Below are 23027 nucleotides of genomic sequence, written 5' to 3'. Positions count from 1 at the left end.
TGGATTTAGGGGATTGATGAAATGTACATTTCATCTTCCAAAATGAATGAATGATTTTAATTTGATAAAATTCCTCCCATGACCAATTTGTGTTTCTCTCATCTCCCCTCCCTCTTCATCTTCATTCCCATTCTTTCCCATCCCCTTTCATTAACCAATGAAATCTCAAGATCCTAAGGCTAATTGGTTCATCAATAACCTTGTGTTAGATGAACCAATACAAGTATGGATGAGATAGGTCCATTCTTTGATCTCTTTTCTTTTAGTGTGTGGTATGTTTTAGGAGTTTGGTTCATTATACCAAATCTCTAACATGCATTAACACCTAAATTTTTATTGCCCGACCTCATATAGTTGTGACTTCTACATAAGTCCAATTACGATTTCTTAACATAGAGCTAAATTTGATCCTAAAGGCATATCATTCTAGTAAGTGAGATTGTAAGTCTCCCATATTTCATGGTATTGGAAACTTGGCCTTTTTTCCTTCCTTTGAAACATGTCTTGGTTCAAGGATCCATGCTTGTGAATAGATGATTGAGTGTTCTCCAAAGAATGACTTAATCAATTGAAAAGCAAAACTCCACAAACATCTAATTAACTAACATTTGACTAACTCTATATTAATTTTGCTTTATTTTTAAGCCATTTATTTTATGCAATTTATTTTCAAGGCATTTATCATTCATTGTCATTTACATATCATTTAACTTGTTTATGTTTATGCCATTTTTACTTTGTTCATTTGAGCCATATATTGTGATTATGTATATTTGTTTGTGTATTTTGTTTGTGTTTGTGGTCTTAGGACCTTAAAATACTTAATAAACAACAAAAACCCTAAAATTGTTTGGCGGAATGTTGAGCTTGACTTGAACTTTTGGACTTAGGATTCGGAAACATTCCATATGCAAAAGGACTTGGCCAATCTCAACATTTTGAGACCAAGTTATTCTGATATGAGCTTTCATCTGATGCAAGTATTGAGATCCACTTGAACTCATCTGCTACATGGTCTTGATGCAACTGTTATTTTGATCTCATTTCTAATGCCTTATTTTGAGTTAATCAAGGAGTATTTCATTTGATACATGAGACGACAAAGAAGATTGTTAGCTGTGGGATTTGCTTACTTGGATGTGGCCATCTTTATTTGATGCCTTGATCTTCATGATGTTTGATATTGCTAATTGCTTTGTTGATTATTACTTGATCCAAAATCCAAAGGGAAAGTGGGTTTTCTATATGACATTCTTGTCTGTTGGATTGCATCCCATTGGTCAGATCTTTTCAACTCTTAACTTTTAATTTTATGCTTAAGATTAATCTCTTCATCTCCTTCCACTTCTTAAATTTCAAAATCTCTCCCCCTTTTTTTCAAAATCTTTTGTGCTTGTGATTTCAAACTTTGCCCTTAATTTTAAATTAGAAACTTTGGCCCCATGCCAATGAATCTTCAACCTTTTTCTTAAATCAAACTTGTAAATAAATCTAATCATATTGACTTAAAATTTCAAAAGACAAAAAGAACTAACACTCATCCAAACTTTTGGTCCCTTTGTGCCTCTTTTAACTCAAATTTTGATTAAAAGAAATCCACTCATTTTGAAATTGACACCACGAACTACGAGGTTTTGATCCCTCATTTTTATGTTGGTACATAGGCACAAGTACGAAGGTCTTGTCAAACACAAAAATATAATCAATGAACTCTTTTCTCATCCCCACACTCTATTTTTCTCAAATATATTTTATTCTAAAACACATACACACATAAAAAGGGCTCCCTAGGAGTACCTAGGACACTTTGGGTGCTAGCACCTTCCCTCTATGTAACCAACCCCCTTACCTGTAATCTCTGGCATTTTATTAATTTTGATTTGAAAACCTCTTAGCTTTGGGTTTTGTTTGTACTTTTCCCTTTTCCTTTAGAAACAATAAAAACGCGGTGGCGACTCTGGTTTTATTGACATTAAGTTTATCCATAGCTTAATGGTCATGAATTTACCGCTACAGAAATTAAGTGGCGACTCTGTTGGGGAGTAGTCCTCAGTGGGTTTAGCCTACTTTTTTATGTGTATATAATTGTATATTTGATGTTTATATACTTGTTTGTGTGATATAATATTCTTGTTGTGCTTGGTGATCTCTGAGTGGTGAGATAAGTTCTAACCTAAACTTGAGTGCAATTAAGATAGGAGGATGGTATAATCATGTTCGACTTGTATGGAGTAGTCCTTAACAAGTTGGCTTGAGACCCATTTACTTAGTGGATACCCTTTTGGAGTTACTAATGTCACACAAATTATTTGTGGTTAGGCATTACTTTATCTGATTTAGGGTCCGAGAAGCCGAGGGCCGTAGAACATTTAACCCAGCTTGGCCTATTTAGGACGTAGTGCGGAGACTGTCCAAGTGTAGACCTGATAATAATTGTTACGCGATACTACACTCAAATGAGTTTCTCTTGAGAATATTATGGGTTGATGAGTCAGCCATCCTAACCTGTAATATCCGATAGATGGAATTAAGACTCTGGGAACTTTTTAGAACATGATCTACAGGTTTTTATCCTTAGTACACTACTCTGGGGATGGTTCTTAACCTGACTCCATGCTCATGACTCACAACAAACCCTTTGATTCTTGGTTGATCCGATCAAGTCTTGTCAATATCAATGGAACTTGGGTGTTGATAAGGCGAAAACTATAATCCACCAAAATGGATGATTGATTTTGATGATGACCATATCCATCCCTTGCCCTTTGTTTGAGTTTTTCTTGTGTGTGATCCCTTATTTGTGATTGTTGCATTCATGCGCATCATAACATTCATCACACGAAAATAACTTCAAGGAACTGAGGTCTTTTTTGCAAATATTTTCAGACTATGGATTTTGGACGAAGGAACACTAAGAAGTACAGTTTCAAATGTCCTGATTTGAAAGAGCTAAGGAAGTTGTCATCCTTTATATTAGATCCTTTGGACTTCAAGCAACACCATGTGAACCTTTTATCTATGTTATCTGCTGATGTAGTTGAAGGACTCTTGAGTGTGGTGGTTCAATTCTATGACCCTCTCTATCGGTGTTTCACTTTTCCTGATTATCAGCTTGTGCCTACATTAGAGGAGTATGCTCATCTCTTGAGAATACCCGTTTCTGACAAAGTGCCCTTTAGTGGATTGAAGGAGATTCCTAGATCTCATATTATAGTTGAAGCTCTTCATCTGAAAAGTCTGAGATTGAGACTCATTGGGTGAAGAAAGGAGGAATGTTTGGGTTAACTGCTGAGTTCCTCATTGGTAAAGCTACTCTCTTTGCTCAAACCGGTAGTATGGACGCTTTTGAAGCTATTTTTGTGTTGCTCATCTATGGTTTGCCTTTTTTCTCTAACATTGATGGTTTTGTTGATGTTAACGCCATTAGAATCTTCTTGTTGGGAATCCTGTTCCTACTTTATTGGGTGACATGTATTTCTCTTTGCATTTAAGGAATTCTAAAGGTGGTGGGACTATTATGTGTTGTGTTCATCTTTTGCACAAGTGGTTTACTTCGCACTTACCTCAGACGCCTGCTTTTATGGAGAACAATCAATGTTTACGGTAGTCCCAGAGACTTATGTCCTTCATTAATGATAATATTGTTTGGTATGATTCTACATTGAATATCTTGGATATTATTGATAGTTATGGTGAATTCTCTAATGTGCCCCTCATTGGTGCACAAGGAGGAATCAACTACAATCCTGCTTTGGCTCGTCGTCAACTTGGGTTCCCCTTGAGAGATAAACCTAATAACACCCAATTAGAAGGTCCTTTCTATCAAGAGGATAAAGATCCCCAACATTTGAAGCAGAAGATGGTACATGCTCGACATAATATGCATAGGAAAGGAAGATCCGAGCTTGGTCCCCGTAACTGTGTAGCTTTGGAAGCTTACACTACTTGTGTGAAGAAAAGATATTTGGAATTGAAGATGTCGTATGCTTGTGAAAGACCTATGTATTTGGTTATGGTTGAGCCATTAACTTTCCCTAACCAAGGTATAGAGGAGTTAGAAGATGCACTCGCCAAGATGAAGCAAGAGAAAGATATGTGGGAAGAGCGGTTCCATGCTTTGAGCCGAAAGCATGAGGAGTTGCAGCTTAAGTCAAAGGACAAAGATGCGTTTATTAAACTTCTTAAAGACCGAGTAGTGAAGATACGGAGAGAGCCAAAGGTTTGACTACTTGTACATGGCATGCTGCAGGTTTATGTTGTACTATGATGATGAAAGGATGTGGTTAATACATGGGCTGACTTGTAGCTTGTAGGATGTGGTGAATAGTTAGGTTGTGCATAAATTGCAGGTTTGGCATGTTCCCTGTTTGAGGTACAGAATTGATGCAAATGATACATTTGGTTGAGGTGAAGTCAAATTTTATCATGTTGCAAATTGACTTGTTGTACTGCAGGTCTGATGCAAAGTTGTAACAAGGACCTACAATTGGTTGATATACTCTGCAACTTATTACAACAAGTTTGTGTTATGACTCGCCTCTTCAGTATTGAAATGGTGAGCTTGCATTACATCAAGTATGCATTGGCACATATCCTTGACTTGGGTTGCAGTTATCCTCCTTGTGTTATGCAAGCTATAGACATATGAGTCACAAGTGTTGGATAACTTTGCTTCCTGCCCTGATTCATGGTTCTGCAGTAGGCTAGATAGCAGGGTTTGTATGATGGCAATCTGGCCCATGTTTACTGACATGTCTTTGTGTTATTTGAAGGTTTTGGGATTATTGTTATTTTGGCGTGGTCAACTAATTTCTTGTGTTGGCTTGCGACATGGTGGAGCTTAAGCTTGCTCATTTCTAGTTCTACAACTTGTTATGAACTTTGTTTATGACCTGCAACATGGTTTTAGTGTGTGGCAAGTTAGAGGAGAACATGTTAGGATAAGGTTAGGTTATTCTAAATTGTTAGATGCATGTTCATGGCTTTGGATTGTGCTTATGTGTTTCTGCAGGATAATTTGATGATGCTTTGGCTTGGTGTACAGATGGTTTGCACTGCTGTTGTGTATTGATTCAGCAAGTCTGCGGTGGTAATCATTCCTAATTTGACTTTGCTTTTAGTCTATGTAGGTCCTGGTTTAGCTAGTTTAGCTTCTTGTCTCATGTCTATTTGTTTTTCAGCCTATTATGAATGCATTGCTATGTGATTACATTGTAACTTAGCACGTCTATGACTTGGTATGTTGGTGTATGCTTTAACTTGAATGCTAGGGCTGCATTGTAATTGGCATGAGTGGTTGTTAACTTGATACATATTGTTTACATTGCCATGATTTGGTTAATTTTATAGGTTTATGGTGAACATGGTTGAAATCAAGGCATGGCTTGCAAAATGAAGTGAAACATGGTGGAAACAAACAAACATGGACCTTGACGAATCAAGACAAGATAAGATGGAATTATATCTAGGTTTGGGAGGTTAGGGTTTTTAGGATTTCTGGGGATTGGGTTGACTTTGGTCAAACTTGACCAAAAAGTCAACTGTGGTCAAAGTCAACTATTGACCAAAATCAACATTTGGTTAACCTCTCCAACTTTTAGTAAATTTTCATATTCTGGACACTTTGATTTGTAATGAATCAAAATGATATACTTTAATGAGATTGAATGGTTTTGAATGGGATCTTGTACTTGTATTGAAATGATACTTTAATGAACCTAAACTTGCCATCATAAACTTGCACATGTGTGACTTGATCAAATATGACCATGAATTGTAATGGACTTAGAATCAAAGCAAAATATCCAGTGAAAGAAACACGAGAGAATGACCCATGACAAATCTTTGAATGAACCATTAACATGAATCAAAAGGTGTGAATGAATTGTGAGTGAACCAAAACCAAATCAATGGAAATATGGATGATACAAAGCATAGATGAACTTAGAATAGCATGGACCAATAGGCAACGAAATTGCATGAACCAATGAGCATATGGACATACCCTAGATGTACTATTAAATAGGGCTTAAACAAAGATTCATGGACCAAGCAACAATGGCATGACAATGGAAAGAGATGAACTTGAAATACAATGAATAGTTGAAATAGCAAAGCACAGACTAGGTACTTGAAATGTGAAATAGGCCTAAGAAAAACATTAGCTTAGGCTAGGCATAAAAAATGATCATATGATTTGTTAAGGATGAATTGAATCAAGTGGAAGTTATGATGCCATGGAAATGGGCTTGAAACAATGAACATACGGAAGCAAGAGATGAACATCTGGTGTCTTGAGGTGAATGTCAATCCAACCAAGGAACTCTCCATAATAGACCATGATCAAGAGTGCCTGGAATAGATCTTGACCAAGAAAGTGAAACATACACACCATGGAATGATGATGGACCAATGAAGTGGGGTTAGGGGTACACATAAGGTGTAGTGGCCAGGAATTAGGGCTTGGGGGAAAATTGGGGTTTGGGGGATGTCATGATCAAATGAGGATCCCAAGATTAGGGCTTTACTTCACCATTTAGCCAAAGTTGAGTTACCAACGATAAGAACATACATATGCCTTAAGAGCTACCTCCAATTAGGGTTTGACCGATTAAGCCACCTTGAGTTGCAAAGAAACCCTAGCCTCCACTCGGTGCAAGCACAAAGCTTTGAATCCATGATATATGTCCTCTTGTCTTAGACCAATGATTATGCAGGTGAAATGAATGATATGAAGATAAGCATATGAAAAGGGTTAGTGACCTAGATGAACTTTGTGAAAGGTAGGGTGAATTTTGGGGTATGACACAAATCTATTGTAATGGGGAAATCTTTCTCTCTCCACCCCGTGTCATCAAACTAGTCAACACCCTTGCATACATATATTGGGTAACATGAATACATGTCATCCTAACCTCTTTCTTCTCTAAGGTTTTCCATAAAATCTCTATAGGAAATCTATCACACGCTTTCTCCAAGTCAATAAAAATTAAGTGCAAGTCTTGTTGGTCCATTCGATATTACTCTAACTTCCGCCGTAATAGATAGATCGCTTCCATGGTCGACCTACCATGCATAAAACCAAATTAATTCTCAGTAACTTGAGTCTCTTTTCTCTGTCTCCGTTCAATCAATCTTTTCCATAACTGCATGGTATGAGTCATAGGTCTAATCCCCATGTAATTTTCATAATTTTGTATATCCCTTTTATTCTTATAGATTAGAACTAAAGTGTTTCTTCTCCATTCATTCAAATTTTCTTTGACCTTATAATTTTGTTAAAGAGTTTGGTGAGCCACTCAATACCTTTATCTTCTAGAACTTTTTACACTTCAATATGTATATTGTCTGGCCCAACCTCCTTATGAATACTCATCCTTTTCAATGCTTGTTTACCTTTTATTTTTGAATATGATAGTAGTAATTATAGTTTTGATCCTCTTTCATTAAATAAATTATAAAAATATATCTTCCACCCCTCCTTCATGTCCTTTTCGTGAACAAAGACTTTGCCTTCTTCATCTATAACACACTTCACTTGATCCAAATCTCTTATCTTTCTTTCTTTTTCCTTAACAAGCCTGTATATTGATTTTTTTCCTCTTTGGCTCCTAAAGATTTGTATAATCCGTCAAAAGCTTGGGTTCATACTTCACTCACCACTTTTTTGGTCTCGTTATTAGCTTTATTATACTCTTCCCAAATTTAAGCATTTTTACACCTAGATCATTCTTTAAAATAATCCTTTTTAACTATAAATTTATTATGAAAGACTTTCATTCCACCATCATGATTCTTTACCCTAGGTCCAAAACCTCTTGATTCTCCTAACGTCTTTATAAATTCCTTTCTAATCTCTTAGGCCATCTTGTTCCACATTTGCACCTCCCAGTGGTTGTTCAAACCCTTCCTCCAAGATCTTATGTTGGAAACGTCCTTGTTTTTCACCCTTCAAATGTTACCACTTGATTTGTGGTGCTCCCATGTCACTTATTCTATTTGCTATCCTGTTGATTCTTACATCCATAACCAATACTTTATGTTGGGTAGTCAAACTCTCTTAAGTAATAACTTTATAGTCCAAACAAATTTTCCTATTAGATTTTCTAATAAGAAATAAATCTATCTAAGAATACGTCACCTCACTCTTGTATGTGATAAGATGGACATTTCTTTTTCTAAACCAGGTATTAGCTATAGTAAGATCAAAGGTCGGTAAAAACTCCAAGATGGATTTATCCTTCGCATTTACCTCCCTGAGGCCATACCCCCATGCACGCTCTCAAAACCTCTTGATATGCTCCCTACATGTCTATTTAATTTCTCTCTTAAAAAAGCTTCTCTCCTTAGGGTATATCCTAAAATAAGGCTTTTAAATCCTCCCAAAATTTTATGTTAAGTTGTTCTACCGACCCAATATGAGGTACATAAACACTAATAACTTTAAAGGTATCTTACTCCACTACAAATTTTAAGGCTATGATTCAATCTCCTATTCTTTTCACATCCACAATATCCTTTTTCCACTCTTTGTCCACAATAATCCCTATCTCATTTTTTTATCTAACTTTTTCAGCGAACCAAAGCTTAAATTATGAGTTATCTAATTCCGTTGTCTTTTACTTGTCCACTTAGTTTCTTGTCCACGCATGAAATTGATCTTCCTCCTAACCATCATGTTCACTATTTCAGTAGATTTTCCAGTAAGCGTGCTTCTATTCCATGATCCAAAATGAATCATCCTCTCGTGAACTAACTTCTTTTCCCATCCCCGTTCACGAAAAATATGGGAACCTTTGCTTATTTTTTCTGCATACAAGCGGCGATGTAACAACTCTTACTCTTTTGACATTGTAATCGAGCCATAAAGTGTGTTGTTTACGGGCAAAGACCTACCATTCACATTATTTCGTAGTTGATTCATGTCATAGAAATTCAACAAAATTTTATATTAGATGTCACAAACCTAACACAATCCTCTCTTTTTATTCGGGTTTGATCAACTATACATAGTAAAACTAACATAGACCGAATTCTGTTATATAAAAAAATGTTATGAATAAAATAAAAATAAATGAGTGAGTGTTATAAAAAAATAATCATAATAAATGAGTGAATCATACATTTAAGATGTTATGATTGCAAGTTAATCATACATAGTACATGTTAGTCTCTCCAATAGTTGCTCTCTTGGGTTGTGTTATTCCTAAGTAGACCCTCGTGTCACGTGTGTTATAAGGGGATGATCAATCCCAAGGGACAAGTAATTTCATTCTCAACTTCATTGAAGTTTGTAACTTTGAAAACTAAAATTCTGCATGTGATTGTGCTTAGTTCAACGAATTATCCTTGCAACGATGCTAGCCTATATGTGATGATGAGGATACTAAGAATTGATTCAACTAATGTGCAATGGATCCATCACTCCCCTTATCACAAAAACAACAATATCATGATTCCAAGCTCCGCCTCATGTGCAGCTACGGCGGCCACATCAAGCCATTCGACAACTCACTCTTCTACATCGGCGGAGACACTCGCATAGTCACCGTCGACCGCAACTCTTCCTTAACACAGATCTGTTCTCGTCTCTCTCAGACACTCCTTCACGGTAGAAAACCTTTCACTCTCAAGTACCATCTTCCCAATGAAGACCTCGATAATCTCATCACTGTTTCCACCAACGAAGACCTCCAGAACATGATCGAAGAATACGATAGTTTGTCTTCAAACCTTTCACCTTATCCTTCTCGACTCAGATTGTTCCTGTTTTTATCCAAACCAGAAACCGCTGTTTCTATGGGCAACTACGATAACTCAGACGATCATGCGTGGTTTGTGGAGGCTCTCAACAACTCAGGTATTCTGTCCCGAGTCGTTTCTGATTCCGCTACCATGGTTGGTAATAATTGCCTGCTCAACCTTGATGATGATGATCATCATGTTAATACTAATAGTACTAGTGTTAAGGAGCATTTGATTGATATGGATTACTCGGTGCCTGTGGAAGAGAAAGACAACATGTTTAACTATTCTTCTATTGCTAAGCTTTCTCCAATAGAAGTTGATGATATCAAAAGTGAAGTATCTGATAAAAACCAGCAACATCAATCTGTCTATATTCATGGTCCTTCTGGTACAGGTCAGGTTCCAATATCATCTTACTACCCAATTTATGCACCACAATCATACCAACAACTTCATCAATACCCAGTTTATAAAACTTCAGTGGGGTCAAATCCTGCTTTTGTTCAAATACCTTCCAATCAATTTCAGCAGTATGTAAGTTTGCCTCAAAATCTAAATATCCATCAGACTATTTTTGGTTATGAATATAGTGGAGCTAAGCAAGAGCAAGTATACTACACACGACAACATCATGCAGGCACAATTGCACCACCTCAGGACAGCAATCCATGACTCTATCAGCTTCTTCTTCAGCACTACATGTATCATTGTCTAAAAAAAAATAATAACTTTAAGACGAGTTGGACTTATGGTTTGAACTTTGAAATAGACTATAAACTATGTTGGACTTAATTAAATGTATGTTTCTGATTATTTTTGAAAGTCTAGTTTGACATTTTAATCTATTTAAAAGTATATATTAGGGTCAGCCCAACAATTTTGAATTGACGTCTTTTATATTTTAATAAAAAAATTAAATTAGATTAAATTATTATAATATTTATTTAAAACTTACTTTTTATAATTTTTTGAGATACAAAATTATTTATTAAATTATTATAATCAATTTTATTTAATATTTCTTTTTCAATTGATAATAAAGACAATTTATTTAATCTGACATTGTTGATCTTAGATAAGATTGTATTAATTTTAATTTTGAAAAATTTCTTTCTGTTGAAGCAACAATTACATGAATCTTTAACATTATTCTATAAGCAACAAATGTATTTGGAAAGACATGTATGATTTCTCTTAATATTTTTAATTCTAAAAATAAATCTAATCCATCAATGTCAGAGTTGTCTTTATGTTTTAAAAAATATTCGAGGTTAAGATAATATTCTTTTAAATTTTCAATTTCCAATGACCTTAATTTTTCTATACTAAATAGAAAACCAAAAATATCTTGATATATTTTAAATTGTTCAAATCTACTTCAAAATGATGTAATTGCATGATCTAATATGTACAAAAAAAATAGTCAAATTTAAATGATTCTTTAGGAGTTTTTAAAACTTTATCGTCAATAATCTCATCAAATTGTCTCTTTCTTCGAATAATACGTTTCCACGAAACCTAGGCTCTATATCCATTTCGATAGCAATTTCTTTATCCGTGTCATACCCCGATTTTGGTCCTGAATTTTTTTCATTTTTTCATTTTTATTTGGCACTTGGCCTAAAGTTCATTTGCATACATTCATTCCCAAATCCATATTTTTGTTACACATTGGTCATTGTCTAGGCCTTTTTGATCATGGTGCTTTTGATTATAAAATGGATTTTAATTATTTGACTTTTTAATTTTCAATTTGATTTTAATTTCAAATTAAGCCTAAATTCCAAATTTCAATTTGATCTTAATTGTGTTTTTACTAATGATTCAAATTCTAATTGATTTTTAGTTTCCAAATAAATGTTAGAATTTGACATCAAAGTAGTTTTAACAAATTATAGATTAATTTGATTTTAATTGATTTTTATTGGTTTTTATTTTTTATTTTTAATTGACATTGTGATTAGTCTCAGGTTATTTCTAAAATCCATATCCATTTTTATAACCAAACATGATCCATCTTCCATCCATAGTTCATCTCAAATCAAAATAGCACATACACACATTTCATAACATTCAATAATATTTAGCTTTCAAGCATTTCCAAAACCATATTCATACATACATGTTTCTCCCAAATGCACGTCCATTTTTACAACAGTAAACCATATTTCACCGAGTAAAAGCATCCTAATTACAAACCATGACTCATTCAAACCAAAGCCATTGCGTCATTCCACGGACCTTTGATTACAATGTTTGAAACGAAATGCAAAATTCAAACCAACACATTCACATTTCAAAGCTGCCACAACCTTGGGCAATCCCCGAAATTACAGCGGATTATCATTTGTTACATCCAATTTTCAAATTCACAAAATAGAACCTTCATGACAATACAACACACAAAAAGCTAACACAAATAATCCTAAATCTAGCAACTTTGCCGCCTACCAAATTCAGAGTTACTAATCTCATTGGCAGCACAATCCTCAATCCTCGTTTCTACACTTGGAATCACTCATTAACACTCGATTTTGATTGATGTGATTAAATTATGGAGAATTCCCAAGATCAACAAGGAACCCTCTCTTCTCAAACCCTTGTTAATGCTACTCAATGCTCTCAGTCTCTGCTACCATTTAACATTGATGCTGCCGCTCAGGATGCCGTTTTGCGCGAACAAGAACTTGCAACTCAAAATATCATAAGGACCCAGAGAGAGGTGACAAATACCACATCACCTTCCAAGGATAATTTTGACATATTCTCTGCCCGTCATCACCCCAATGCTTTGAAGGAACATCTCTTGAATATGGCCACTGAGCATAGGTCTGAAATCGCTCTTAAGCGTGGAAAACCTGCACTTCCACAAGTCAACACAGAAATAGGCAATGGATATTGTGTACCTGGTGGAGGTGCCTATAATGATATTCCCAAGCTTAACACTGACCCTGACAACAGTGCATTCAGTCTGCCCGAATCTAAATTTGATAGATATTCAGAGCAAACATCTGCAGGTAAAGAATTGCCCGAGTTCCTCAAGCAGAAGTTAAGAGCTCGGGGTGTTCTTAAAGATGATATACATACCAAAGATATTAAAGGTACTTCAGCTGAACTTAGGGGAAATGAAAACTTACCTCCAGGATGGTTTGTCATGAAGGTGGAAGCAAAAGATCCGGGGAGTGGTGCATTTTACTATTATAATGAAAGTACCGGGAAGAGTCAACGGGAAAAACCTTGAGAAGCATCCTTAACTGAGCAATCAACACCGTCTTTGAATCTTCCAGAAAATTGGGTGGAAGCATGCGAACTCGGCATCTTCAAACACAATCCAGCATTATACTTTGTAAGCTTCCCAACACTTGTGGAGTGGCTAGTTTCCGCGCCAAATGCAATCCCAGGAGTACCAATTGTCGCAGAAAAATCAATAGCAGGGTTGCAATTTAAAACAACAGAAGTAGTAAAACCAGCATGATCATGAAGATATTGAACCTCAATCTTTCCGGATTTGTAATAAGGTAATCGAATAGAAGCAACGGCTTTCGCAGAAGACAAAAAATCTGTGAGAGTAAATGTTGTCAACACACTTGATTCGGTATCAACTTTGAAAAGAAGAGTATTCTTTTTGTGGTTAATTTGAGCAGCAACATCACCGGAGGAAGGTCCTCTACTCTTCAATAACGTTGAATGCAAATCGATGCCGGAGTTGGTGGAGGAGGATATTGTGAACCGTTGATCGGAGTTGTAATCTTTGGTAAGGATATCTTTGGATAATATTCCGATGTCGGAGAAGATACCGGGGCCTTTGGAAGACATTGTTGATGATGTTGTTAGGAAGTTTGGTGTGAGAGTACGATTTTGACTATGACCAAGATGCTAAATATTTTGGAGGAGTCTCTTAGAGTTTGTTCTAATAATCTTGCTGCAATCAACACACCAACAACCATGTCCAATGATGACCTGTGACCTGCAAGAAACACACCAAACCAGAACAAATTTTCGATTTATGATGCAATCTTGAAGCAACTTTGGCACCATTCTGATGCAATCGTGTGCTTTTCTGTGAAAACAACTGCAGCATTTGGTGGAGCTGGTGTTAGTGCAGCAACAGGAGTGATGACTGTTGCCATTTTGCTTCTCACTGAAATCACTCCAAAAAACATTGCGGTTCACAATGCCACAGAGGTGGCTCGGTTTGTGCGAGCCATATGTAACCGAAGAGGAGCTAAAATTGATGCTGAGGGGTGCAGAATTAGCTGGAAATAGAAGAGGATTCGGAGCTACACAAGCCATGTGAGGGTAGCGCATTCCAGCCGGCATCATCAAACCAATACTCCGAATTCACTGCAGTAAAAGCAAAATAGCAAAGCAGTTAAATTTCAAGAAAATTCCCAAATTGGAATAGAGACAAAATTCAAAGAGAAAGTTTGAGCTCAGATTACCTGTTCCAAATCCAAACATCAAAGGGACCAATCCGATACTGAGCACAAAAAGTGTTTTGGCAGAGACCCCTTTTGATCTCCATAGACCAAATCCCAAACCCTAATCTGCAAAGGATAAATAGGAAAGAAAGGAGGCGATTGAGAGGCGGAGAAAAAAGGTCAAAAACGAAACCCTAATAGAGAGGCGGACGAAATCGGAGAAACAAAAACCCCAACCCCACAATCAAAACAAACCCGGATTAGAGAGGCGAAAGAGTGAGGTTTAGGCTTCATCGTCACCGTCGTCACCACCGAAGGTGAGCCCCTTTTTTGTTTTAGCCATGGATTCTTGCATGTTTCAGAGAGATTGAGTGAGATGTGAGCGATTGGGAACGGAATGGTGTGCGCTTGAGAAGGAGAGACATGAGACCTGAGAGGCGTGTGAGTAAGATTGAGGCGAGCGTTTGAGAGGGAGAGGACGAGATTACGTGAGTGAAGACGATGAAGGACTTCTGGGTATTGGTTTCCTGTTTTTCCCACTTTCTTTCCTTTTTATTTATTTAAAAAAAAAAAGAAAAACAACAAACTTTTAAATCATTTAGAAAATTTAGTACGTTTAGTATTCCCTTATTTTTAATAGTGTATATTAAGTTTTGTTTTTTCCCAATTCATTAACTCTAGAACCCAACAGCCAGGCGGCTGGGTTTAATTTTCTGCTGTTTTTTCTTGGTAGTCCAACAGACTGTTTTTTATCTTAGTTTTTATTTTTTAATTCTAATTTTTAATCTATCTTGGTTTATATATCTAAATTAGTATTAAGATAATAACTAATCATAAATGGCCTAGTGGAGAGAGGGTATTTTCATAGTCTTTAGTGGAGTGGGTTCGATACCCATATATAGCATTTTATTTCTTTAGCATTCATTTTTTTTATGTTTATGTTTTATTATAATTTCTCCTATACTCATAGTTTCATTATTGATTAATAGCACAAATTTGATTTTTTTAATTTCATCATCCATTCAAAACCATTTTGAACTATTAAAAATCACATTTTTCTCGATTCAATGTCGAGCTCATTTTCATACCCTTGTAAGTCGATTGCTTTTAAGCATCGCCATCAACCTCACATAGCTTACTCTTGGGCTTTCTTACAATGAGCCAGTTCTCTTGCACTTACACTCATGCATCGCATTATTTGTTGTTTGGGCCCGATTTAATTATTTCATGATTTTTGAATCCCCATTTAACAAGATGTACCCCACTCCCCCGATGTGTAATAATTTTGTACTGTTTTATTTCTTTATTTGTTTGACTGTCTAGTTAGATACTAACACAAGAATAAAATCAACCATTTCCAAAAAAACACAAAAATATGACTCGATCCAACGTCGAGTATTTTCTCAATAAACAAACCAACCCATTTCTCCCTCCCATTCTATTCCATTTCTTTCAAACTTTCATCAAATGCTTGATTCAACGTCAAGCCATTTTTCCTGATAAAAACTCAAAAAATATTAATTCATAGTCAAGACTTTTTCAATAAAGATGGAAGTGGAACGTGGTGTATACCGCGCACTCCTGAGACTAGGATTCGAGATGTATATCTCGCCAATCCTAGCTCTCGCCATCATCCAAGTTTATCCACTTTATTTTCTCTCAAATACTCATTCAAATTTCTCTTAAACGTCCATCAATACTTGATCTAGTGTCAAGTCTTTTTTTCACAACAAAACTCAAAATACTTAATTCTTATTTAACACTTTCTCAATAAAGGTGGAAATGGAACATGGTGTATACCATGCACTCCTGAGGTTAAGATTCGAGACGTATGCCTCGCCAATCTTAACTCTCGCCATCATTTAAAATTGTCAATGTGGTTTCGTCAAACCCTTTCTCAATCAAATCTAAGATACTTAAATCTTATTTAACACTTTTTCAATAAAGGTGGAAATGGAACATGGTGTATACCATGCACTCCTGAGGTTAAGATTCGAGACGTATGCCTCGCCAATCTTAGCTCTCGCCATCGTCTAAAATTGTCAATGCGGTTTCTTCAAACCCTTTCTCAATCAAATTCCAAAATACTTAATTCCCATCTTAACCTCTTTCAATAAAGATGGAAATGGAACATGGTGTATACCGTGCACTCCTGAGGCTAGGATTCGAGATGTATATCTCGCTCATCCAAGTCCTCGCCATCACTCAAAATACATCCAACCGATCAAACTCTTTTCTCGCCGCCGTGCGATTAATCAAAAATCTTTTTCATAAATGAAAGATATATTGTCTTAAGTGATACAAAACAATGTTTCGGCCACGATTGTTGAGTAGAGATAAATGCCGCTTTTCCGAATGTAGATTTATAAATCCGTTCGATGTGTGGTATGCGTCCACTCCTCATCTGTTTTGGGTAAAACAATGTTTTCGTCGATTAATACAGTATAGCTTTCGCTAAAATCGACAAACAAACAAACATTTTTCTACCCAGAACTACGTAAGCCTTGATTTCTCTTTTGAGATACGTAGGAGCAGGATTTTTAAATCTTGTCAGGCCCACTAATAAAAAACTTAGGTTTAGTCCTTAGTTAAAAATCCAAAAACTTTTCTTCTCATCCTTTCTTTCTTTCCCACCTAATAATTCGAAAATCCTAACATATTTAACTAACACTAACGCACACAACTGACCTAATGGTTCCCGTTGAGTACAACGGACGTGAGGGGTGCTAACACCTTCCCCTTGCGTAATCGACTCCCGAACCCTGATATTGGTTGCGATGACCATATCTTATCCTTTCTTTTGTCTTGGGTTTTATCGATATTTCCCCTTTCCTTTTTAGGAATAAATAAAATTTGGTGGCGACTCTGTTCAGCCCATCATTGCGAGCGTGCGATCGCGCTTCGCTTTGAAGTCGTATCCCCACATTTTTCGAGGTGCGACAGATGGTGACTCTGCTGGGGACTACAATCCCTAAGTGAGTCGAGCCTAGTTAGGACGTTTGTGTGCCTTTGTTTGTTTAATTTTTGTGGCTTTTCCCTTATTCGTTGCTTTTTAGTATCTTTATTGTTATATTGATATTTGTTGTATATTGGTTCCACCGTGTTGGGTACTTGGATTTTGATTGCAAACCATGTGGGAAAGGCTCTACACCCGAGTCTAGAGTGAAAAAAAACATAAGATAGGACGATGGTTGAGTAGTACGGACTCCCGAGGTGAATACTTCGTAAGAGTCGGTACGAGAACCTCACTTAGAGTAGATCTTTTTGCAAATATTGTTGCCCGAGGTGTATACCTCGTAAGCTTCAATGTTTCAAAGGGGTCCATGACTCTAAGAACCTTTTAGAACATTGAACTTTGACCAACTAGAAATGATGGTTGCGTAGTATGGATTCCCGAGGTGGATACTTCGTAAGGATCGATACGAGAACCTCGCTCAGAATAGATTCTCTGGATGGAATTGACGATCGGAAAGTATTTTCCATAAGCGTCAAACAGTCTTTTGAATCCATGACTCTGAGTACCCTGTCTTAAACTTAGGGGGAGAATCAACTTAAAGAAACTTCACTTTCTGCATCTATCTCAAAATGGTTGTCATCATCAAAAAGGGGGAGATTGTAGAAGCAAGCTTCAATCCAAGAAGTATTTTGATGAAGACAACATGCATCAATGCAAAAAGAGAAGAGCTACAAAGTTATTTCAAGCATCATGTATTCAAAGCCGCATATGCATTTTGATCAAGCTTCATTTTCAAGTCAACCATTTGAGAGATTGTTGATTCACTTCTTAGGTATATCTAACTCACTCTTAGATTAGTATACAAGTGTTCAACAATCATGATCTGCATTTACATCTTTTAACATAACCATTTGTTAACACCTTGAAATGCAAGACACATTTATTTTTAAGTATTTTTCTGCATTTCAACAGTGTTAACCGGTTAACCATATGGGTTAACCGGTTAACAGCCCAGTTTTTCAAATTCTCTGTTAACGTTTGTATGCGTTAACCGGTTAACCCATATGGTTAACCGGTTAACACTGTTCGTTGCAGCAGAAATGTTTTTGAAAAATTATATCTTTTCATCAAAATTCATGAGAGAAATGATACCTCTTTGAAAAGGTATTTTGGCAATATAAATTATTAAATTTTCAAAATGAATTTTTACCTCCAAGAATTTTCATACAAACTTCAAATAATCACTCTCTCATATTCTTTTCTTAAATAATTTTTGAAAGTGTTCATAATAAAAATTGTCATCTCATTCTATTGTTGAACACTTGCATATTATCTTTTGAGTGACTTATTTGTCTAAGGAGAAGATCAATCAAGAGAAGATTGATACTATTACATCTTTGTTAAAATCATTCATAGAAATTATTTCTGTTTGACTTGTGATCCAGGATTGTTGGACACAAGGGTTGGTGTTGAAGAGGATTGTTCTTCATACACTTGTTTGTCTATAGGTTAGATAGTAGGCATCACCATTTGTGTGAATAGACTGTACCATTTCTAACTATAGTGAAATCTCTTTCGTGTGAAAGGGGAGTGGATGTACCTTCGGATTGTGAAGGGAACCACTATAATTTCCGGTGTCTTTTACTTTCCGCATTTTATTTTTCCGCACTTAAACACAAATAACCAAAAACCGGAAACTAGATCGAAGAATTTTTTATCACCTAATTCACCCCCCCTCTTAGGCGCATTTACAACTTACATTTGGCATCAGAGCAAGTTATAGGTAACTTGTTCCTAGAGATCCAGCATGGCTTCCGCAAGCATAAATCCGGTTTTCAAAGACGGTGGAAGTAGCAACAAGCCCCCACTCTTCTCCGGAGAATATTTCGATTTCTGGAAAATCAGAATGAAGGCACATCTCGAGGCCCAAGGGGAAGGTATATGGGAAGCAGTTGAAGAAGGTCCACACAAACCGGTGAATGTAGTGAATGGAGTTGGTACCCCAAAGTTGAAAAACACTTATGACGAAGATGATAAGAAAAGGATTCTGAATGAGAAGAAGGCAATCAACATACTCCAAAGCGCTCTCAGTATGGACGAGTTCTTCCGTATATCTCAATGTAAATCGGCAAAGGAGATTTGGGACACCTTGGTTGAAACACATGAAGGAACCACCGAAGTGAAGAGATCAAGGCTAAACACCCTAAGTCAAGAATATGAGATGTTCCGCATGCAGCCCGGTGAATCTATAGTTGCCTTACAAAAGAGATTCGTCCATCTAACAAATCACTTGATCGCTCTGGGTAAAACTTTCACTAATGATGATCTCAACCTGAAAGTCCTAAGATCTTTGACAAGAGAATGGCAACCGAAAGTGACCGCTATTTCGGAAAAGAAGAGTCTCTCAACGATGACATCCGCGTCTCTATTTGGAAAACTTCAAGAACACGAATTGGAACTTGGAAGGCTTGAGAAGCACGAAAGTCAAGAAAAGAAGTCCAAGGGAATTGCCTTGAAGGTTGATTCAAAAAGGGACAAAGATGATGAGACATCCGAAGATGAGAACTTTATGCTTCTTGTAAAGAAGCTTGGTAAGTTTTTTAATAAAAATAAAAATTCCTCTTATCCTAAAAAGAATAACCATTTCAGGAAAAAGGAAGCATCCACATCAATGCAAGACGTTACGTGTTATGAATGTGGACAGCAAGGTCACATAAAGCCGGACTGCCCAAAACTTGCAAAGAAAGGAGGATTCAAAGGCAAGAAGGAATTCAAAAACAAAAAGGCTTACGTCGCTTGGGACGATAATGAGATCAGTTCATCTTCGGAATCGGAAAGCGATGCATGTGCGAACATGGCTCTTATGGCTTCACATCACTCCGATGAAGAAATCGATGAGGTTAGTAGCAATTTTTCAGTTTATGACAATGACGCACATGATGTTATAAATGAACTCTTAAAAGAATGCAAGACATTGTATAAAAGTATTTCATCCCAAAAGAAACAAATTTCATCCTTAGAAGAAAAAAATACTGCTTTGGAAAAATATATTGAAAGTGGAAAACAAAAGTTGATGGATGAAAAACAAAGTCTTGCATGTAAGAATTGTGAATCTTTATCTTTTCAAATTGTTCAACTTAAAAGAGTTTTAGAAAGATATGAAAAAGGTCAAATTGGGTTGGAAGAAATTCTTAAACACCAAAGGTATTCTAATGACAAAAGTGGATTAGGATATTCTAAGTTTTCTAAACCAAGCACAAATAAGACCATTTTTGTTAAAGCAAGTGAACAAGTTGCAAAAGAGAAAGTAAACAATTCTAAAATTATGCATCAAAGTCATAAAAATAAAATGATTGCTAAGAAGAAGAATTATGTTCCTAGATATAGAAGTGATTTTCAACCTACTTGCTTTTATTGTGGAATCAAAGGGCACACACCTAATGCCTGTTATGTGCGAAACTTTAGCGTTCCAAAAGGGCATTATGTGTGGGTTAAAAAGGGTACTGACTACCAAGGACCCAAAGCAATTTGGGTACCTAACAAAACTTGATTTTGTTTTGTAGGTATGCTTGAAGACAACCTCTAATCAATGGTATCTTGATAGCGGTTGTTCAAAGCATATGACGGGCGACATCGACAAATTTTCACATCTATCTTTAAAGGGCAAAGGATATGTTACATACGGTGATGACACCAAAGGGAAGATCCTTGGAGTAGGAACCATTGGAGCACCTCCTTTTACCATCATCGAAGATGTCCTTTATGTTGAAGGCCTAAAGCACAATTTACTTAGTATAAGTCAATTGTGTGACAAAGGGTTCCGAATCAATTTCACAAAAGATGAATGTGTGATAGAGCATGAAGTCACCCATGACATCTTGCTAAAAGGTAAAAGGGTTAATAATATTTTTATGACTTCTTTTGATGATTCTTCCTTGAAGGTAAAATGCCTAATGACGAACAACAACGAGGCTTGGCTATGGCATAAAAGATTCGCTCATATACACATGGAGCACATGAACAAATTAATAAAGCATGATCTTGTCGTTGGTCTTCCAAAGATTAAGTTCATCAAGGATAAACTGTGTGACGCATGCCAAAAGGGAAAGAAAACCAAGACAACTTTCAAATCCAAGAATGTTGTATCTTCGTCGAGGCCACTTCAACTCTTGCACATGGATCTCTTTGGTCCATCAAGAACGAAAAGTTTCGGAGGTAATGTTTACGGTTTGGTAATTGTTGATGATTTCTCTAGATATACGTGGACTTTGTTTCTTGTGCAGAAAAGCGATGCTTTCAAGGCTTTCAAAAAATATGCAAAACAAATTCAGAATGAGAAGTCTCTTTCAATAACCTCCATTAGAAGTGACCACGGGGGAGAATTTCAGAACACATTCTTTGAAGAATTTTGCGAAAAGCACGGAATTTCCCACAACTTCTCCGCACCACGAACACCACAACAAAACGGTGTCGTAGAGAGAAAGAATAGATCCTTGGTGGAACTCGCAAGAACAATGCTCAGTGACTCCAACCTTCCTAAATATTTTTGGGCGGACGCAGTTAGCACAGCATGCTTTGTTAGCAACCGTGTCAACATTCGGCCGATTCTCAAAAAGACTCCGTATGAACTTTTCAAAGGAAGGAAGCCTAATATATCTTTCTTTCACATCTTTGGGTGCAAATGTTTTATCCTCAACAATGGAAAGGACAACCTTGGTAAGTTTGATGAGAAATCCGACGAAGGTATCTTCCTTGGCTACTCCCTATCTAGTAAGGCTTTTAGAATTTTCAATAAAAGAACTCTTACTATTGAAGAATCAACGCATGTATGTTTTGATGAAACTAACCCCTCGAAAGAGGATAACCTTGTTGTTGATGACGATGATGATATAATAGATGTATCACAAAAGGAACTTTCAAATGTTCAATCAATTCCACAAGGAGATGGCCCACCAATCATTGAAGAACATCATGATCTACCGAAAGAATGGAAGACTCATAGAGATCACCCCATCGATAAAGTTATTGGTGATATTAGCCAAGGCGTTGCAACACGACTAAATCTCAAAGATGCTTGTCTCAACATGGCTTTTGTGTCTCAAATAGAACCAACCAAAGTCGATGAAGCCTTAGGCGACGATCAATGGATAGTAGCAATGCAAGAAGAACTCAACCAATTCGAAAGAAATCAAGTTTGGAGTCTTGTACCAAGACCAGACAACAAGCACATCATTGGAACAAGATGGGTCTTCAAGAACAAACTTGATGAGAATGGGATCATAGTTCGTAACAAAGCAAGATTGGTCGCACAAGGATACAATCAACAGGAAGGAATTGATTTTGATGAGACGTTCGCTCCGGTAGCAAGGTTAGAAGCAATTCGATTATTACTTGCTTTTGCTTGTTCTATGAACTTTCAATTGTTTCAGATGGATGTCAAAAGCGCTTTCCTAAATGGCTATATCAATGAAGAAGTCTACGTCAAACAACCTCCGGGTTTTGAAGACTTCAAGAACCCTTCACATGTTTACAAGTTGAAGAAAGCACTATATGGTTTAAAGCAAGCACCGAGAGCGTGGTATGACCGCCTCAGCAACTTTCTATGTGAAAAGGGATTTGTAAAAGGAAAGGTTGACAAGACTTTATTCGTAAAGAAGATCAAGGGTAACACCTTATTGGCTCAAGTCTATGTCGACGACATCATCTTCGGTTCAACAAATAAAGATCTTTGCGAAGAGTTTTCAACCATGATGCAAGGAGAATTCGAGATGTCCATGATGGGAAAATTGAACTATTTTCTTGGACTACAAATCAAGCAAACCAAGGATGGCATCTTCATCAACCAATCCAAGTATTACAAGGAATTATTGAAAAGATTTGATATGGATAGTTGCAAAGTGATG

At 36.5% G+C, this 23027-nt stretch overlaps 3 protein-coding genes across 3 annotated transcripts; 2 read left to right on the top strand and 1 right to left on the bottom strand.

Annotated features, from left to right (window-relative positions):
- Positions 1-9273: 9273 nt before the first annotated feature.
- On the top strand, positions 9274-10575 carry LOC127105982 (uncharacterized). The gene has a single exon (XM_051043206.1). It carries the CDS (start codon positions 9412-9414, stop codon positions 10417-10419), a length of 1008 nt encoding a protein of 335 aa, XP_050899163.1. The 5' UTR covers positions 9274-9411; the 3' UTR covers positions 10420-10575.
- A 1639-nt stretch (positions 10576-12214) lies between these two features.
- LOC127105047 (uncharacterized) lies at positions 12215-12988 on the top strand. The gene has a single exon (XM_051042215.1). It carries the CDS (start codon positions 12302-12304, stop codon positions 12986-12988), a length of 687 nt encoding a protein of 228 aa, XP_050898172.1. The 5' UTR covers positions 12215-12301.
- A 20-nt stretch (positions 12989-13008) lies between these two features.
- LOC127101716 (mitochondrial outer membrane protein porin 2) lies at positions 13009-13563 on the bottom strand (the record flags this gene model as incomplete). The annotated part of the gene is made up of 1 exon (XM_051039166.1): positions 13009-13563. A coding segment is annotated over exon 1 (555 nt), but the record flags the coding sequence as incomplete, so codon positions are not given.
- Between the last annotated feature and the right edge of the window lie 9464 nt (positions 13564-23027).

The sequence above is a fragment of the Lathyrus oleraceus genome, chromosome 7, assembly GCF_024323335.1.
Source record: "Lathyrus oleraceus cultivar Zhongwan6 chromosome 7, CAAS_Psat_ZW6_1.0, whole genome shotgun sequence".
In the NCBI taxonomy this organism is placed as follows: Eukaryota; Viridiplantae; Streptophyta; class Magnoliopsida; order Fabales; family Fabaceae; genus Lathyrus; species Lathyrus oleraceus.
This window is presented reverse-complemented; position numbering and strand designations above follow the sequence as displayed.